At 54.5% G+C, this 16,421-nt stretch overlaps 1 protein-coding gene across 1 annotated transcript; it reads left to right on the top strand.

The window, feature by feature from the left end:
* The first annotated feature begins 563 nt into the window (after positions 1–563).
* Positions 564–12,371, top strand: UCK2 (uridine-cytidine kinase 2). The gene is made up of 7 exons (XM_014311231.2): positions 564–629; positions 1,117–1,276; positions 2,250–2,346; positions 3,180–3,322; positions 7,535–7,632; positions 9,507–9,555; positions 10,071–12,371. The coding sequence occupies exons 1-7, from the start codon at positions 564–566 to the stop codon at positions 10,208–10,210; spliced, it is 753 nt and encodes a 250-aa protein (XP_014166706.1). The 3' UTR covers positions 10,211–12,371.
* The last annotated feature ends 4,050 nt before the right edge of the window (positions 12,372–16,421 follow it).

The following is a 16,421-nucleotide window of genomic DNA, read 5'->3' on the forward strand; positions in this document are numbered from 1 at the left end:
GCCCCCCGAGCCCACTCTGTGTCCGGTGGCAGTGGTGGCCGTGCCCTGGTGCCAGCAGAGCCGGTGCCAGCCGCCCTGTCCCAGCTTGCTCTGTGGGCACTGCCAGGTGCCTGCTCCCCGTGCCAGCAGCCAGGCTCACGTGGCTCCTCAGCTGCTGACTCTGCAGTGCCCCAGCCTCCCGTGCCAGCAGGCACCAGGATGTGCTGGCTCCTCCCAGCCCTGGCAGCTGTGGCACAGATCCCTGATAAAGTCCCACGGGCTCTCCTCCTCATCCCTTCCCATCCTGGGCTTTGTTTGCTCTCCCTCATGCTCTGGTGGGGTTTCTGGGATGGTGCAGAGCTGGAGGAGCCAGGACTGCTTTCTGAAGGAGAAAGTGCCCCAGGGGAGCTGCCTGGCATGCTGGAGTGCCTGGGGGCCCCATGGCATGTGGCTGAACCCAGGCAGGAGCCAGCTGTTTTTCTGCTGCCACTTGTGCCCAGAATAGGAGCTGTGGGCAGGGTATAGGGGCGGAGGAGAGGGTGGCAGGCAGCAAACTTGATGCTGCTGTCACACTAAAGGGTACCATGGTGATGCCTCTGGAGCACTTCTCCCTCAGTGGCTTTGGGAAAACCACAGCCTCTTGGCTGGAGGTGCAGCGAGCAGGCAGGGGTGTTACCTGGAGACATCCTCTGTCACAGACATATTTTATGAAAAATCCTTTTGTTAGGATTTTTTCTCCTGAGAGGCCTCAGAGGAAAAGAAAAACAATAATTATCTGCTGCTGTGGAATGCAACAGGTGCATCTTTGATTGATCTCATGTGGTTGTTTTTAATTAATGGCCAATCACAGTCCGGCTGTCTTGGACTCTCTGGTCAGTCACAAGTTTTTATTATCATTCTATTCCTTGCTAGCCTTCTGATAGAATCCTTTCTTCTATTCTTTTAGTGTAGTTTTAGTATATATTTTTTTTTATATAATATATATAATAAAATAATAAATCAGCCTTCTGAAACATGGAGTCAAGATTCTCATCTCTTCCCTCATCCTGGGACCCCTGGGAACACTACCACAGTCCTCCCTGTGCTGCTCAGATGTAACTTGCTGCTGATGTGCCTCCTTTGCTATTCCTTTCCCAGTCCTCAGTGTGCTCCAAGATTGTGCAGCTGCTGGGCCAGAACGAGGTGGATTATCGCCAGAAGCAGGTGGTGATCGTGAGCCAAGACAGCTTCTACAGGGTCCTCACCTCAGAGCAGAAATCCAAAGCACTCAAAGGCCAGTTCAATTTTGACCACCCAGGTGAGTGGAGAGCAGCTCTGTGGGGACAGGGATGGAGTGGGAGCCCCAGCTGCAGCAGCAAAGAGCCTGCAAGGACACTGGGGCTCTGAATCCTCATGGGATGGCTTAGTTAAGCTCTTGTGGCTGGGACCACCTGTGTGTCATCCCCCCATCTTTCTTGGGACAGAAATAGGGTGGAGTGTTTGGGATGAGAAAGAACAGGTTATAAACCCTCATACTCCTTAAGACCCTCCTCTTCCTGCAAAAACATCCCCCAGTTTGAACAAGGTTTTCACAGAACTGTAGAATCATTGAATAGTTTGGGTTAGAGGGGACCTTAAAGGTCATCTTGTTCCAATACCCTTCACCTAGAGCAGGCAGCAAAGGAACAGATTGGTTTTTGGTGCAGCTGAGTCAGGCCCCAGAGAGATCTGGGCTGGCAGAGTCCCTGGAGCCAGCAGCTCCCTCAAGGAGGGAACCAGCTGTGCAGCTGCTCTGCAAACCCTTCCACCGAGGGGCCCTGCCCTGTTACCACAACAGGGCCTCTTTGAACCATCTCTGGGCTCGGCAGGGAAATTCCAGAGCTGCTGTCCCTTGGTCCCCAGGAGGACAATGGCCAGAGGCAGCGAGCCCTGAGCAAACAGAGCCCTGTCTGTGTGGCAGCTCTGTGCTGGAACACTCTGCAGTCTCTGTCTGAGGGCTGGAGCCCTGCAGGAGATGCCTTCCTGTGCCTGGGCTGGCAGCAGTGCTGCACAAGGACAGTATTGATCTCTGCAGGCCACATCCCAGGCTGGTGCAGAGCCACAGAGCCCCGTGGCTCTGGCACAGCTGGGCCTTGCTTGGTCCCTGGGGAGGTGCAGGGCTTTCCTCCAAGTCTGTGTGTCTGTCTGTCCCCAGTGTGAGGTGCCAACGACTCTGGCTTGGGCAAAGCTCAGCATCTGGTGGGTGGGAGAGGTTGCAAAGCTGCCTCGGGTAACGTTTCCTCTCTCCTCAGATGCCTTTGACAACGAGCTGATCGTGAAAACGCTCAAAGAGATCACAGAAGGGAAGACGGTCCAGATTCCTGTCTATGACTTTGTCTCCCACTCCAGGTCTAACAGCTGCTCCTGCCTTGCTGTGCCTCTGCTAACATCCTGTGGCAGCCCTGCCCTCCCCAAACTCCTGCCCTCTGCTTGGGTGCCTAACCTGCCAGCACAAAGTTCCCATCCTGACTCCTCCAGCCCCGGGTTGGAGCATCCCAGGCAGATGGAGGCACAGGCTGAGGGTCTGGAAAGTTGTGTAGCCATCCAGCAACAACCAAACTTCAGTGCTGGGGGTTACAACCTCCCTTCTCTTCCCCATCCATGCCTCCTCTCCCCATAAACTCAGTGTTTGCAGCTTTAACAAGCACTCCAGCCTCAAACACCCTGGCAGTGCCAGGAAAGGAGGAGGACAACAATTCCTGCTCCTGTACCACTCCCCTTGCCTGTGTTCAGCTTGTTTTTGCATGCCCGTGTTGGTTGTGGACGGTGTGGCTCTGCTGTGATTCCCACAAAATCACTGTGCTGTCAGGGAAGTGCTGCCTGCTCCCCAAGGAAGCAGAGCTGGCCATGCAGGTTCCCTTGCATAGGCTTTCCTGGGCTTTTTAGCTTGGCACATAACCCTTGTGAGCAGCAGCTGGCCCAGGTAGGGGGAGAAGGGCTGGTGTGCTTCCTGCTTTGCCGTTTATCCTTCCAGGAAGCGTACGTATGCCTTGGATCCCTTCCACAGCGGTGGGGTAGGTCTCCCCTCTCTCTCCCCTCTCTCTCCTCTCCTGCCCCCTGGTGCAGCAGTGGTGTCCCAGGGTCGGAGCAGTGCTTTAGGAGCACAGCTGTTTCCCCCCCACCTCTCTTTGTGCTGGCCAGCCTCCCCCAGCAGCAGGGTCTGACTGTGCTTTCCATGCCAGGAAAGAGGAGACGGTGACAGTATACCCTGCTGACGTGGTGCTCTTTGAGGGCATCCTGGCCTTCTACAGCCAGGAGGTGAGGGACCTGTTCCGCATGAAGCTCTTCGTGGACACGGACGCTGACACCCGCCTGTCCCGCAGAGGTGAGCGGGGACAGGAATGCTCCTGACTGCTCTGGGCAGCTGGGAACACAGTGAGCAGGGACACCAATGCCCCTGACTGCTCTGGCCACACATGCAGTGACAGCAGGGACACCAATGCCCCTGACTGCTCTGGTCACACAGGCAGTGACAGCAGGGACACCAATGCCCCTGACTGCTCTGGTCACACAGGCAGTGACAGCAGGGACACAAATGCCCCTGACTGCTCTGGGCACACAGGCAGGTGGCAGTGAGCAGGGACACAAATGCCCCTAACTGCTCTCTGCTTTGGGCAGCTGGTCATACAGTGAGTAGGGACACCAATGCCCCTGACTGCTCTGGGCACACAGGCAGTGACAGTGAGCAGAGCAGGGCTGGCACAAAGCTGTGAAGAGCTGGGGAGTTTTTCCTGCCCAGTGCAGAGTGTCACTAGGGCAGCTTGTGGCTTGCTCTGTGTGTGTCTCTTGGGATTCAGTGGGATTTTTGCTGCCTTGGCTGGGATTCCTCCTTTGATGAGTGCTGAGTGTGCCGTGTCCTCGCACGGCCCCGTGGCACCAGCCCAGTGCCAGCAGCTGAGCAGCAGCTGCTGCCAGTCAGCAGATGCCAGCAGGGAAGGGAGGGCACAGCAGAGCATCTGGGCAGTTCAGTCAGAACCTCATAGATCCACTCAGGACCTGGGCTGTGGCTGTGCTCTGAGGATGGCGTTTGGTGCACATGGGGAGTCTGGTTGTACAAACCCAGCATGGAGCCTCTGGGTGGGACCTGGCTTTGGGGGCAAAGAGCCCTAGAAACCAAAATGTCCCTCTCTAGGACTCCCCAAGTCCTGCTGGCTTGGCTGTGGGGTGCCAGCTGATGTGGGGAGGGACACCCATACTGCAGGGCCTGCATGACTTGAGATGTCCTTTGTTTCTAAGCAGCCTTGAGGGGTGGGGTCACTGATGCAGCACCTCCCGGGTGACTAAAAAACCATTTGGGGACTCTTGGGGCAGAATTCACTTCTGTCTGAACTGTTGCTACCCCTGGCTGGCTCTGACAGGCTCCACAGGGTGCCTGGGGATGCAGAAGATGACTGAAGAGGAGCAGTCCCTGCCAGAGCTCTGCGCTGTGACGAGGGGAGCGTGTCTCAGTGCGTCAGTCTGGGACTGTGTGTGTGCATGTTCCACTCTGCAGTGGAGCTGGTCTTGCCTGCCCTCCTGCTGTCAGACACATGCAGAGCCTCCTCAGCTGCTGGGATGTCATCAGCACTGATGAACATGTCCTTTTTACCAATCCTTCTTGACCCTGCCCGCTGTTCTTGCATGACTCACCCAGGGAGGTGACAGCACAGTCAGTTGCATGGAGATGTGAGATGTGCAGGGTCCCAAAATGTGAGCCCTGATCCCTTAAAATGCTGTGCAGGAGCTCAGGGCTACACCCAGCCACAGGGTAGGACACTGTGGTGGTGACAGTGACCCCAGCCAGCAGCTCAGCCCCACACAGCTCCTGCTCAACCTCCCCTGGTGGGGGAGAATCAGAAGGGTAAGAGTGAGAAAACTTGTGGGCTGAGACAGAGGCAGTTTATGAAGTAAAGCAGAAGCCACAAGGCAAGCAAAAGGAGGAATTTGTCACCACTTCCCGTGGGCAGGCAGGTGTTCAGCCATCCCCAGGAAAGCAGGGCACCGTGGTGTGTGATGGTTATGTGGGAAGACAAATGCCATCACTTTGAATGTCTCCTCTCACCTTCCTCCTCCTTCCCCCAGCTTTCTATCATCATGTGGGACGTGCTTTGGGTCAGTCAGGGTCAGCTGTCCCAGCTGTGTCCCTGCCCCCACTGCTGGGGTGGGGTGAGGAGCTGCAAAGGCCTTGGATCTGTGTGAGCAGTGCTCAGCAATAACAAAAACATCCCTGTGTTATCTACGCTGTTTTCAGCACAAATCCAAAACACAGCCCCACACCAGCCACTGTGAAGAAATTTAACTCTATCCCCACCAAAACCAGCACATACTCCAGCCCTTATTCCAAACCACTTAAATCATGCTCAGGTCCCACACTCTGCTGTCCATTCTCATTCCCCACCTTTGGTGTTTCACACAAATATCAATCCCCTATTTTATGGAACACCCCTGTAACAGATCTGAGTGTTCACTGAGTTAATTTAGCCCCTGATTTTGGGCTCCATCTGTCCTAGTGGTCATTCAGGACAGGAGAAGGTGGTGTGTAGTGTGGAGTTTGGGGTCACTGCTGTGCTCACACTGCTCTTGTGAGCCTTGTACTTCTCCCACCCACCATCAACCACTTGCCAGAGGGCAGCTTTGCTGGTGGAGGTGCTGCTGTCTCCTAGTTACTGCAGCTCATTGTTCTCCTGCTAGAAAACTGGCCATTTCCCTGCCATCAGCAGTTGGTAGGACCACTGCAGCATCAAATCTGTTTACTGCATGTCTGCCTGTCATTTCTGGGAAAGGAGAGCCTGTGTGAGAGGTGCCAAAGGTATAATCATGTCCCTGGAACATGGCTGGAGGCAGCTCATTGCCAAAGTTGGGCTCTTGTGTTGTGATGTGGCCCTGAGTCATCTCTCTGTCCCAGAAGCCCTGAAGGGTTGCAGCAGTTGGGTTTTCAGCTGGGCAGCAGCAGGAGCTGAGCAGCAGAAGTGCAGCTGACAGCTCAGTTAATCAGTAGCGCTGGGGTTCAGTGTGTGCAGCTCACACTGTGCCCATCTCAGCACCTGTGCCCAGAAGTTCTGCTAGCAGAGTGCAAGGGGCAAGGTCTGCCAGGTGCCTCAGGCAGGGATCCATGGGGCTCAGGGACCTCATTGTGGCTAAGCTCCCTCACTGCCCTGTCCTTGGCCAGTTTCCCTAAAAAAGAAACCAGGTCCAGTGTCACATGCACGTTTTAGGTCCAGTTTGAGTTTGGACTTGCTGGCTTCAGAGAGGTGCCAGTCTGTCCTTGGGATGTTTGCCTGCCCTGCCAGCAATCCCTCAGGACAGGGTGTGTGCTTTTACCTGGGACCTGCTGCTTTGGGGCCAGGTACCAGCAGCAAGTGTTTGACCTGTGTTTGTGTGTGGGGTGATTATCCTGCCCTGGGAAGAGGCAGGAGAGCTTTGCCCTGTCAGGACCAGCCCCTGCCCAGCTCACAGGCCTCCTGCACCCTAGCAAATAAGGTGTGGGAGCTGGGAAACAAAAGTGTTGTATTTTCCCTGCCTCTTTTTCTGTGTTCTTCAAGCTGGGGCTCGCTCCTGCTCTCTGGAGAAGCTGCTGCTGGTTCCCATCCTGCTGCCAGCCCTTTTTCCCCATCGCTTCCCCCTGCAGGGCTGTGAAAGGCCACCCTGTGAAGCTGCTGGCCAAGGGCAAACAGAGCCATGGGGGCAGTGCCAGAGCAGCAGTGTCCTGGCCCTGAGAAAACACAGGCAGTGCTGCCCAGCAGGTCAGGCAGGCTGGCAGGGCAGTGCTGTGCCTTGGCTCTGCCTGGGACACGAGGGAAGGCTCATTCCAAAGCCAGTGCCAGGCACTCACATGCTGGGGAAAAGCCAGCAGCCCCCTGGGGACAGCCAAGAGCTGTCTGCTCAGCCACAGGGCTGCTCCACACTGAAGTGGCGTCAGACTGGGGATGGCACTGGCCCAAAGCTCGTGCAAACAGGGTGGAAGGCCTGAGTGGCAGAACAAGCAGCAGGCCAGTTTGCTCTCCTGCCTTTGGGCTTCCTCCTGAGCTGACCCCCTCACCTCTGGTTCTCCTACCAGCTGGGGACAGCACAAGGAGCCTGGCAGAGCTGTGCAGGTGGGTGAGCTTTACCCTCTCCACCTCTGCAGATTTAAGTTGAACTGTGCCCTAATGTGTGTGTGTGGCTGAACCCCACTGATTTTCTATTCTTTGGGCACCTCTGCACTGGGATGGCAGAGAATGCCCAGTCAGGCAGGATAGAGTGACAGGAGGGAGGCAGAGCCTGAGGCTGGCAGCACTCAGGACTGGGCTGGCACTGGTTACAGCTGGAATGTGCATGCAGAGCTGAGAAGGGGGCCAAGAAAAGCCCTTGGCCAGGTCAGCCAGCCCTTGGCTCCCAGGAAAACTTGGAAGCAGGTTAAAAGCATGGAGCTGGCCTGGGATGTGCTCAGACACATGGACAGCAGCTTGCAGGAACAGAGATCTCAGGGAAAACATCCAAAGGCTGTACTTACTGAAGGGAAAAGGGGTGGAGAGAGTTGTGCCTCAGCTCCTGACTGTGCCTTCCACCTTCCCCTCAGTGCTCCGAGACATCAGCGAGCGAGGCAGGGACCTGGAGCAGATCCTGTCTCAGTACATCACCTTTGTCAAGCCTGCCTTCGAGGAGTTCTGCCTGCCGGTGAGTCAGGGGAGTGCCCCCATGGGAGTGCTGGAACAGGAGCACTTCGTGCCTGCCCAGAGCTCACATCTGCCCCCTGTGCCTTCCTCGCTCTCTGCAGGCTCTGCCAGGGCAGGCTGTGGTGGGGACTGTTTATACAGCCACTGCCTTCCTGGTGAGATCACCCTTCCCTTTGGGAAGGCAGCATGGCCAGAGGAATCCCTCCTTGTGCAAGGGCTTACAAACCACTGGGCAGCTCAGCCTGGCAGGGAGGATCCTTGGCTGTATTTAGCTGGGGAATGGGAGGTCTCTGCCCCCAGGCAGTGTTTGCTGTGTCTGCCTCCTCTTTTGGGCTGTGCTGCCTGCCCTTTTCACCCTGCAGTGCTGCTGCCTTCGTGCTTGGGAGAGCAGGGCAGCTTCTTCCTTCTGTCTGTGCAGTGGGATGTGGCCCTGCAGGCTGCATTTCCCGGCTGCTGTGTGGCATGGGGGACAAGGCCTGCCCGGAGAGAGGAAGCTCCTCTGGGAGCTGATAACAGAGGCAAGGCTGCCTGGCAGGCAGGGACTGTGTGAGGGAATTTACTGCAGCCTTGCAGTATGGAAATAACATGTTTGCAGCATCAGTCATTGTGCACCTTTCCTGGCTCTCATGGAGAGCAGCCCGTGCCTTGCTTCTCAAGGCTTTTCAAGCTGATGTGGTATATGAGGATTTTTTTGTTTTTATATGAGGATTATTTTTTTATTCTGGAGGAAGTGAGCTAGCAGAGTCCTGAAACCTGGGAACTGCTGGGCAGCACCACAGGCAGGAATTAAGCTGTGCCTCCCACCTTGGGAGCATCCCTATGCCTGTCTGTCTGGTCAGCTCTGCCCCTTACCTTAAGAGGGGCTGATTCTGTGCTACAAGATCTTTTCCTGGCTCTTGCACAGCTCCCTTTTTTCAGTTTCACTCAGCTGTGGCTCTGGGGACCAATTGCAAAGCCCAGAAAGGCTTTTCCTGAGAGGCAGGTCCAGCTTGCAAGGCTGCTCTTCTTGCAAGCCCCCAGCAAGATAAATCCACAGTTTTTCAGAGCAGCAGATGCTGCATCAGGCTCTTCTGATGAAGAGTCTGTAGGAGAATGAAGTGTGAAACAAGGAGGGCACAGAACTGCCTTGTTTCTACCCACAGCTTTGCAATGGTCTGCTCCCACTTCCAACCTGGTGTTGGCTGAACTGCAGAGCAAGTGCAGGCTCAGCACCCACTGCTGCTGTTATTTGACTCCTAAAGCAGCTCTGAGCCAAGTGGTCCAGTACTGAAATGGTCCAGCATATCCTGGTGGTTTTTGATATGTCTGGAAGCACTTGGAGGTGTCAGATGACACCCATCAACCCAGCTGGCTTGGTGGGGTTTGGCTGTCAGCTGTAAAACTGCCACAAACGGGGAGGAGACTGAGACTGGCACCTGCAGGGGAATCTAGATCAGGAGTGGTGTCCTGAATCACACCTTTGCAAGTGGTGTGGTAGAGAATTCTCCCCCCTTCCCAGGCAGATCTGGTGGCTGTGCCCAGGCACGCCAGCTCGTGCTCTTGGAGCAAGTCTGAGGTGGATTCAGGGGGAAGGATGTTCCCAAGAGCATCAGCTGCTGGAGTCCTGTGATTATGAGGCTTTTTAATTGCAGGTTTTGTTCAGGGTGCCTCTTACTGGCTTCTGTATGAGCTCATGAAAACGGAGTCAGGGCACAAAGCATGGCCCTTGAAACAGAGCAGAACACAAATAAGAGCATCCAAAATGTATTATCAGCAATGACATCTCTCCCAGAGGGTCTGGGGAGGGCAAAGAGCTGCCCTAGGGAGCAGAGACAATGCCCCAGCCCGCTGTCTCTCCACTTTTTCCCTGTAACAAAGTGCTCTCTCTCCTCCCAGACCAAGAAATACGCTGATGTGATCATTCCCAGAGGAGCAGATAATGAAGGTAAGCACCCAGGCCCTGCTGCTCTGCCCTGGCAGCCAGACTTGGGCTGTTGCTGCTGCAGTGGAGTTAGGTTGGAGCTGGCAGGACCTGCCCCAGAGGGGACTCAGGCCACTGCCTGAGAGCAGCACTGCCAAGAGAGTGCTGCTACCACAGGTGTGCCCTATTCCCTTTGCTCCTGCTTGGAGCATTATTGACTGGGAGTTTGTCTTCCTGTAGTACCTCCAGGCCAATTCTTGGTTCATCTCATACAAAAGGCAATGTGCAGCTGGGTCAGCCAGGCTGGGGTCAGCCTGAGTGTCCTGGCTGGAATCAGCCAATGTGTCCTGGCTGAGGTCAGCCTGACCACTCTGACTGGATTCAGCCTGGGCATCCTGGCTTGAGGGGCAGAGGGATCAGGTCCCAGGGGGAAATAGGAGGGGACAGCAATGGGAGGGACAGCAGGGTCACAACCCTCCCTCACTTCTGCTTGATTTTTGCAGCCATCCTAACACCCTGTCTCCCCCTTTTGCTCGCAGTGGCCATAAACCTGATAGTGCAGCACATCCAGGACATTCTTAACGGAGGACTCAGCAAACGCCAGAGCAACGGGTACCTGAATGGCTACACTCCCCCGCGCCAGCGGCAGCCCTCAGAGTCCAGCAGCCGGCCCCACTGACCTGGGCAGAGCCGAGGCCAGCACGGCCCCTCTGTACATACTGTCCACTCGTTCCCCCCTTATCTATTTAAGAAACCAGACGGAGACGAATGCCTTTAATTTTGTATGTTGGAGTTGCCCAACGAGAAGCAGCCGGTTGCTCGGGAGCCTGGACCACCCTCAGCTCCCGGCCTTGCTCGATAACTCCTCCAGCACGGATCCGGCTATAAACCTCTATAAATATAGAATTGCTCTATTTTTGCGTAAATGCAGAATAACGTAAAATTAATTGCTGTAAGGTATTTGCCAGGCTCAGTGTTGCTGGGAGGGAGTGGGGAAAAGGGGATCCTAGGAGGTGTTGGTGTCAGGAACTTCACCTCAAACTCAATAAGGAAGGAAGAACTGTGGTGGTGTCCATCCTGGGCAGCTTGAGTGTTACACCTGGCTTGGGTTTGTCTCTTCCTACCATTGCTGTTCAGGTGCAAGCAGCCTGGTTTTGGCTGGCAGTGCTTCAGGGAGAATGATGGGGAATGATCTCCCCTTGTCTCTCTGCAGCTCCGAGTCTCAGCCTTTCAACAGAGCGTGGCCTGAGTGTTACACCTGGCTTGGGTTTGTCTCTTCCTACCATTGCTGTTCAGGGGCAATCAGCCTGGTTCTAGCTGGCAGGTGCTGCACAGTGCTTCTGGCAGCTGGGAGAATGATGGGGAATCAGGGAGAATGATGGGGAATGATCTCTCCCTGTCTCTCTGCAGCTCTGAGTCTCAGCCTTTCAACAGAGTGTGGCCTGAGTGTTACACCTGGCTTGGGTTTGTCTCTTCCTACCATTGCTGTTCAGGTGCAAGCAGCCTGGTTTTGGCTGGCAGGTGCTGCACAGTGCTTCAGGGAGAATGATGGGGAGTATCTCTCCCTGTCTCTCTGCAGCTCCAAGTCTCAGCCTTTCAACAGCATCCCGTTCTGTGCCTGACATCCCTGCCCACCACAGGTGTGGGGCTGCTGCCACACCCTGCAGTGAGGACCTGCTGGGTATGTGGCCATATAAACACAGCCTTTTTAGCAGTCTCAGTGCCTGGATTGTGTGGGGATATCTTCAGCCCCTCTGGAGCTTGGTGGCACTGTTAGTTGACCCTGGGCTGACCTGCCTGGAGGTTGGCCTGCAGGTCTGAGGTGTGTCTCATTCCTCACTTGGATGGGTTTTGCTCTTGTGTGGGGGATTCTGGGGTTTATGAGGTATGGTTAAGGGACAACCAGCCTCTTCTGAAAGAAAGGGCCAATGGCTGACCAAAGGCAGCTGCTGAGCTGCCTTTCTGAGGGGTTCAGCAATGTGTAGTGGTCTCTGGGCTGCTTTGCCATCCTCATGTGGGACCATCCACAGGTCCCACCTGGGCAGTGTGAAACTGGGTGCCCAGCAGTCCCCTGCTCCCTGTTTTCAGAGCCTGCCTGTGTCCCTTTCACTGTCCTGGGGGAGGACACCACTGTCCCTGCAGTCTGTTGTCCCCCAGCAGTGCCCTCCCTTGCCCAGGGAGAGTTAGTCCTGCCTAATCTGGTGGTGCTACAACAGCCATGTCCAGAGGGGCCTGGTGGGCTTGTACTGCAGATTTAGGGATGCCTGGAGAGTCCCACTGCAAAATGGGGCAGTGTGGCTGGGGCAGGGGCTTGGTGGGAGCCAGTGGAGGGGGTTTGGTGGGATGGTGGCCAGCAAAGATCCTTCTGCCAGTGCTGCTAAGACTGACTTGCCCTACTAAACCCAAAATTTTACAGGTATCCCACAAAGCTTGGAGCAGAGACCCTTAGCCTTGCTCCTTCATGGTTCTTTCAGTCTTTCCAGAGCATTGGTTTTGCTCTGTGGTTAAGAGTTTAATGGACCATGCTCCATTGCTCTCCAGCCTGATGTGAGCTGGGATCAAATCCTGGACAGAACAAGAGAGGAAACACATTCCCCCAGTGACTGCTGCTGGGGCACACTCATTCCTTCTTGCTCTGTGATGAGGCAGCCTTGTATCTCTCTCCCTGTGAGCCAGCACTCCTCCAGGCACGTCAGCTTTGCCATGACCAAGGGCTGATTCTGTGTAGGTAAGAGGGACCAAAGCTCTGCAGAACTGGTGAGGCTTCTCAGGGTTCATGCAGAAGACAAGGTAAAAATACTGGCCTCCTCTCCCCAGTGAATAAAGACAGAATAAATGGATGCTGGTGTTGTCTCCTGTTTGGTACTGACTGCAGTCCCAGGATAGAAGCAGGCTTGGCCAACCTTGTCTTAGTCCTGCAAGTCTAAGCCAGACGTGGAGCAAAGCTGCTGGCACAGATCAGTCCCTTGGTGAAGAAGGAGGCAGCAGCTCTGGCTTTTGGCTGGTTTCCCCCACTGTAAGGCCCCAAAAAACTCACCTGACAAGGCTTTAAAAGGGCTGGTGGTTGTTGATGTGCTCTGCTTTAGATGCACAGGAGAAATACTGACACGGTACTCTCGAGAGGTGAAAACAACCAAAAAGACCTTGCTGGCAAATTTAGAAAATCAAAGAACTGACTAAAGGTTTAGAGTAGCACAATTAAACATAAAACACCTACCTCAGAGCATTAAATTGGCCCGTTCAACTTTGCAAACTTTAAGCCCATTCCATTTTAAATTGTTGATGACTTCCAAGAGGAGGGAATTAAAGAAGAAAGCAAGAAGATAGAGAAAAGGACACATATAGGTACACCCTCCTGGGTTCCAGAGGTGTTCCTTTTGATGAAAACTCCAAGAGGAGATAGGGTCAAGACTTGTGCTCACCTCGAGTTCAGCTTTAGCTACTCCTTAGCCATCCTGAGCCCTTGCCCCAGGTGGGTTTTCCAGTCATTTGGCCACTGGGGAGCTTGGTTGGGCTGCAGGGGCAGGTGTGGAGCATTGCCTCTGCTGTGCCAGGGATTGGCAGCCCCTCAGGGCTGGGATACACACTGTAGGGATGGGGAATGTGCAGAGCAGGGCATTGCCTCACCAGGGCAAGGCCTGACCTGCCCCTTCACACACATGCACCCCAAAATGCCTCAAGACTCAGTCTGTCACACCCTCAGCAAGTCCTGGTGCTTGGGGTGCTCTCAGAACAGCAGAGCTGGACAAATTCAGCCCTTCCCAGTGCCTTGAATAAGTGACAGTCATCAAAAGCCCTCACAGGCAGGGTGGCATTAGCACCAGGGGGTGTCAGGCAAGGGGACACTTTTGGCAAAGGGATTTCTGGCAAAACACTTGATGTCAGCATGGATGCAAAAAGGGGAAGTCAGGCTTAAAGGATCTGATAACCCTCTGAAGGAATGACTGCCTGGGTGGGTGAGGGAAGAGCAGGGCATGTTCTCTGCCTTGGCTTGAGTCAGGCATTTGGTAGGATCTCCTGTGACCTCCTGGTAGTGGTGATGTACAGGCTGGATAAACCCAGAGGTAGATGGAAAACTGGCTGAAAGACTGGTCCCAGATTGTGGTGATCAGTGGTGTGAGGTCTGGTGGAAAACCAGCAACTTGTGTCACTAGGTCCAGCCCATCTGACACCTTCATTGAAGACCTGCATGATGGAGAAATGGGCTGACAGAAACGTTTTGATGTTCTGCAAAGGGAATTGCAAAGTCTTGCACTTGGGGAAGAATGATCCCACGTGGTAGTACGTGCTGGGACACCTGGAATGCACAGGGAAGGCTGTCAGGGTCCTGGCTGTCCATTAGCAGAGGGTTAATGGCATGCTGGGCTTGCTTTAGGGGAAGTTTTGGGTTAGGGTGATCCCCTCTGCTCAGATGAAGCCACACCTGAGTGCTGTGTCCAGTTCTGGGCTCTCCAGTACAGGAGCTACTGGTGAGAGTCCATTGATGATGAAGGGATTGGAAGATCTCTCCTGTGGGGAAAGATTAGGACATGTGGGATTGTTCAGACTGGAGGAGGCTGAGGGGGAATCCTATTAATGTATAAAAATAACAGGAGGGAGGGTGAAAAGACAGCCAGTGGTTGGACATGGACACAGCCTGAAAAAGAAGGGGTTCCCTCTGAACATCAGGAAACATCTGCTGGGAGAGTAATGGAGCACTGACAGCTTGTCCAGAGGGGTTGTGGAGTTTCTTTCTTGGAGATATCAAAACTGCAGAAGTTCATGGGCAACTGCTTTGAGACAACCCCACCTGAGCATTGGCTTGGACAAACTGAGCTGCCAGGAGCCTTCTGACCTCAGCCAGTCTGTGAATTTGAAATATTTCTCAGCTGGGAGAGGAGCTTTATCCCTTCTTCTGAGTTTGGCTCTAAGCCATATCCTTCCTCAACGGGATTTCCAAACTCCTTCTGCCCTTTTCCTCTGCTAGTGCTGGTGCTGGAGCTCCTGCAGGTAAAGGTGATACAAAAACCTGGTGGCCCCAAACGTCAGCATCATGGTTTTGGTCCTGAGCATCACCACGGCTTTGGCCCTCATCTTGTGCAGTTGGGAACAGGGGAAGGTGCACTTTGCCTGGCAGTCTGTCCTCGTGGAATGTGAAGCTGGCTGTCCCCATCCCTGGGAATGACAGGGCCAGGCCTTACCTGCACCCCCAAACCCGTTCCTTCCTGTGGGACTGGCTTAGATTGCTTGCCCATCTCTGGTTTTTCTGCACATTTCTCCAGATGCTGGGGGCAATATGAGCCAGGCCCAGCATGCCCAGAGTTTTCCAGGCCCTGCAGAGCAGCCAGCACATGTCCACCTGGGCAAGGACAAGGGATGGGGGTTTTTGTGCCCCAGGAATGATGCCCTCCTGGAATGTGGGGGCCTGCTCTCTGCCACCCCAATTCTTCCATGTCTCCCAGAGCACACACACCTTCTGGAAGCTCACAGACAGCAGCCTGGCTGACACCCCTGCCTTCCATGCTGCCCCTTTCCTGGATGCCCTTCCTACCACGTGCCACAGGAACAATAAAATTCATTTAAGAAGATTCCAAAAGTTGGCTGCTTCTAGCAGGAATTTTGCTGAGTTTCACAGACACGTCTGGTGCACGGGCATGCTCTGACTGTCATGTTTAGGGAGACAGATTCCTGGCCTTTGGGATGCCTGGGAACACCTTTGGGAGGGTGGCAGAGGGGACAGGCAGTGGAAGAGCCCCTACCATAGGAGCCTTTGGTGGGCTGAGGCACCTTGTGGCTGCTTGTCATCCTGGAGGGAATTCACTGCTGTCTGGATGAAAACACTCCAGCTGGCATTGTTATCCAGCCACTTCCAAACATCTGCTCCTCTTCCAGGTGTGATCCTGACGGCCTTGGAGGTTCTAAGGACTAAGGAACCCAGGAGGCCATGGGCAGGCAGTGACCACTGTCACCTTACAGGGACACATGGGCAAAATGGTCATGTTAAGAGGAAAGGCAGAAGTTCACAGAATTACAGAATATCCTGAGTTGGAATGGATCCACAAGGGATCCAACTTGTGGCCCTGCACAGAATAACAGAATGGGTGGGGTTGGAAGGGAGCACAGAGGGTCATCTGGTGCCACCTCCCTGCTCAAGCAGGGCCATTTCAGAACATGGCCTTGCTTTGTAACCAGGCAGGTCTGGGATGTCTGCCCAGGGAGACTCCACAACCTCTCTGGGCAATCTGTTCCAGTGCTTGATCACTGCACAGTAAAGTTCTTCCTTCTATTCATGTGGAACCTCCCGTAGATGTCCTCCCAGTGGCTGGCACCACTAAGAGCATCTTGGCATCCCCCCTGTAGATATTTATACACATTAATGAGGTCTCCTCATGCACAGGGCAGCCCCAGAATCACACCGTGTGCCAAGTTCGGGCACATTGAGAAATGCATCACCCACTGAGAATGAGAAGTGATGTTAATCTAGAATTACGGAAGGATAGGGGACCAGAGAAGTGATCATCCCTTTGTACTCAGCATTGGTGAGGCTGCATTCAGTTCTGGGTCCCTCACTTTAAAAAGCACATTGAGGGGCTGGAGCGTGTCCAGCAAAGGGCAGCAAGGTTGGTGAAGGGTCTGGAAAACACCCGAGGAGCGACTGAGGGAGCTGGGGGCGTTCAGCCTGGAGAAGAGGAGGCTCAGGGAGGACCTCATCACTATCGCCACCTGACAGGAGGGCGCAGCCAGCTGGGCTCGGTCTCTTCTGCTGGGAGGACAAGAGCAAATGGCCCAGCTGAGACAGGGCAGTTCAGATTAGAGATTAGAAAATAAAAATCACTACCAGGGTGGTCAGGCATTGGAACAGGCTGCCCAGGGACGTGCTGGAGTCGGTGTTTACGAGGCGTCTGGACCTG

Source organism: Geospiza fortis, unplaced genomic scaffold (genome assembly GCF_000277835.1).
Source record: "Geospiza fortis unplaced genomic scaffold, GeoFor_1.0 scaffold250, whole genome shotgun sequence".
Taxonomy (NCBI): Eukaryota; Metazoa; Chordata; class Aves; order Passeriformes; family Thraupidae; genus Geospiza; species Geospiza fortis.

What these genes read in the sequence shown, in the direction of transcription:
- UCK2 (XM_014311231.2), top strand. Translation starts at nt 564, where the DNA reads ATGGTGATGCCTCTGGAGCACTTCTCCCTCAGTGGCTTTGGGAAAACC. An exon ending in CCACAGCCTCTTGGCTGGAG is followed by an intron (nt 630 to 1,116) that starts GTGCAGCGAGCA and finishes TTCCTTTCCCAG; the next exon opens with TCCTCAGTGTGCTCCAAGAT. An exon ending in CACCCGCCTGTCCCGCAGAG is followed by an intron (nt 3,323 to 7,534) that starts GTGAGCGGGGAC and finishes CCTTCCCCTCAG; the next exon opens with TGCTCCGAGACATCAGCGAG.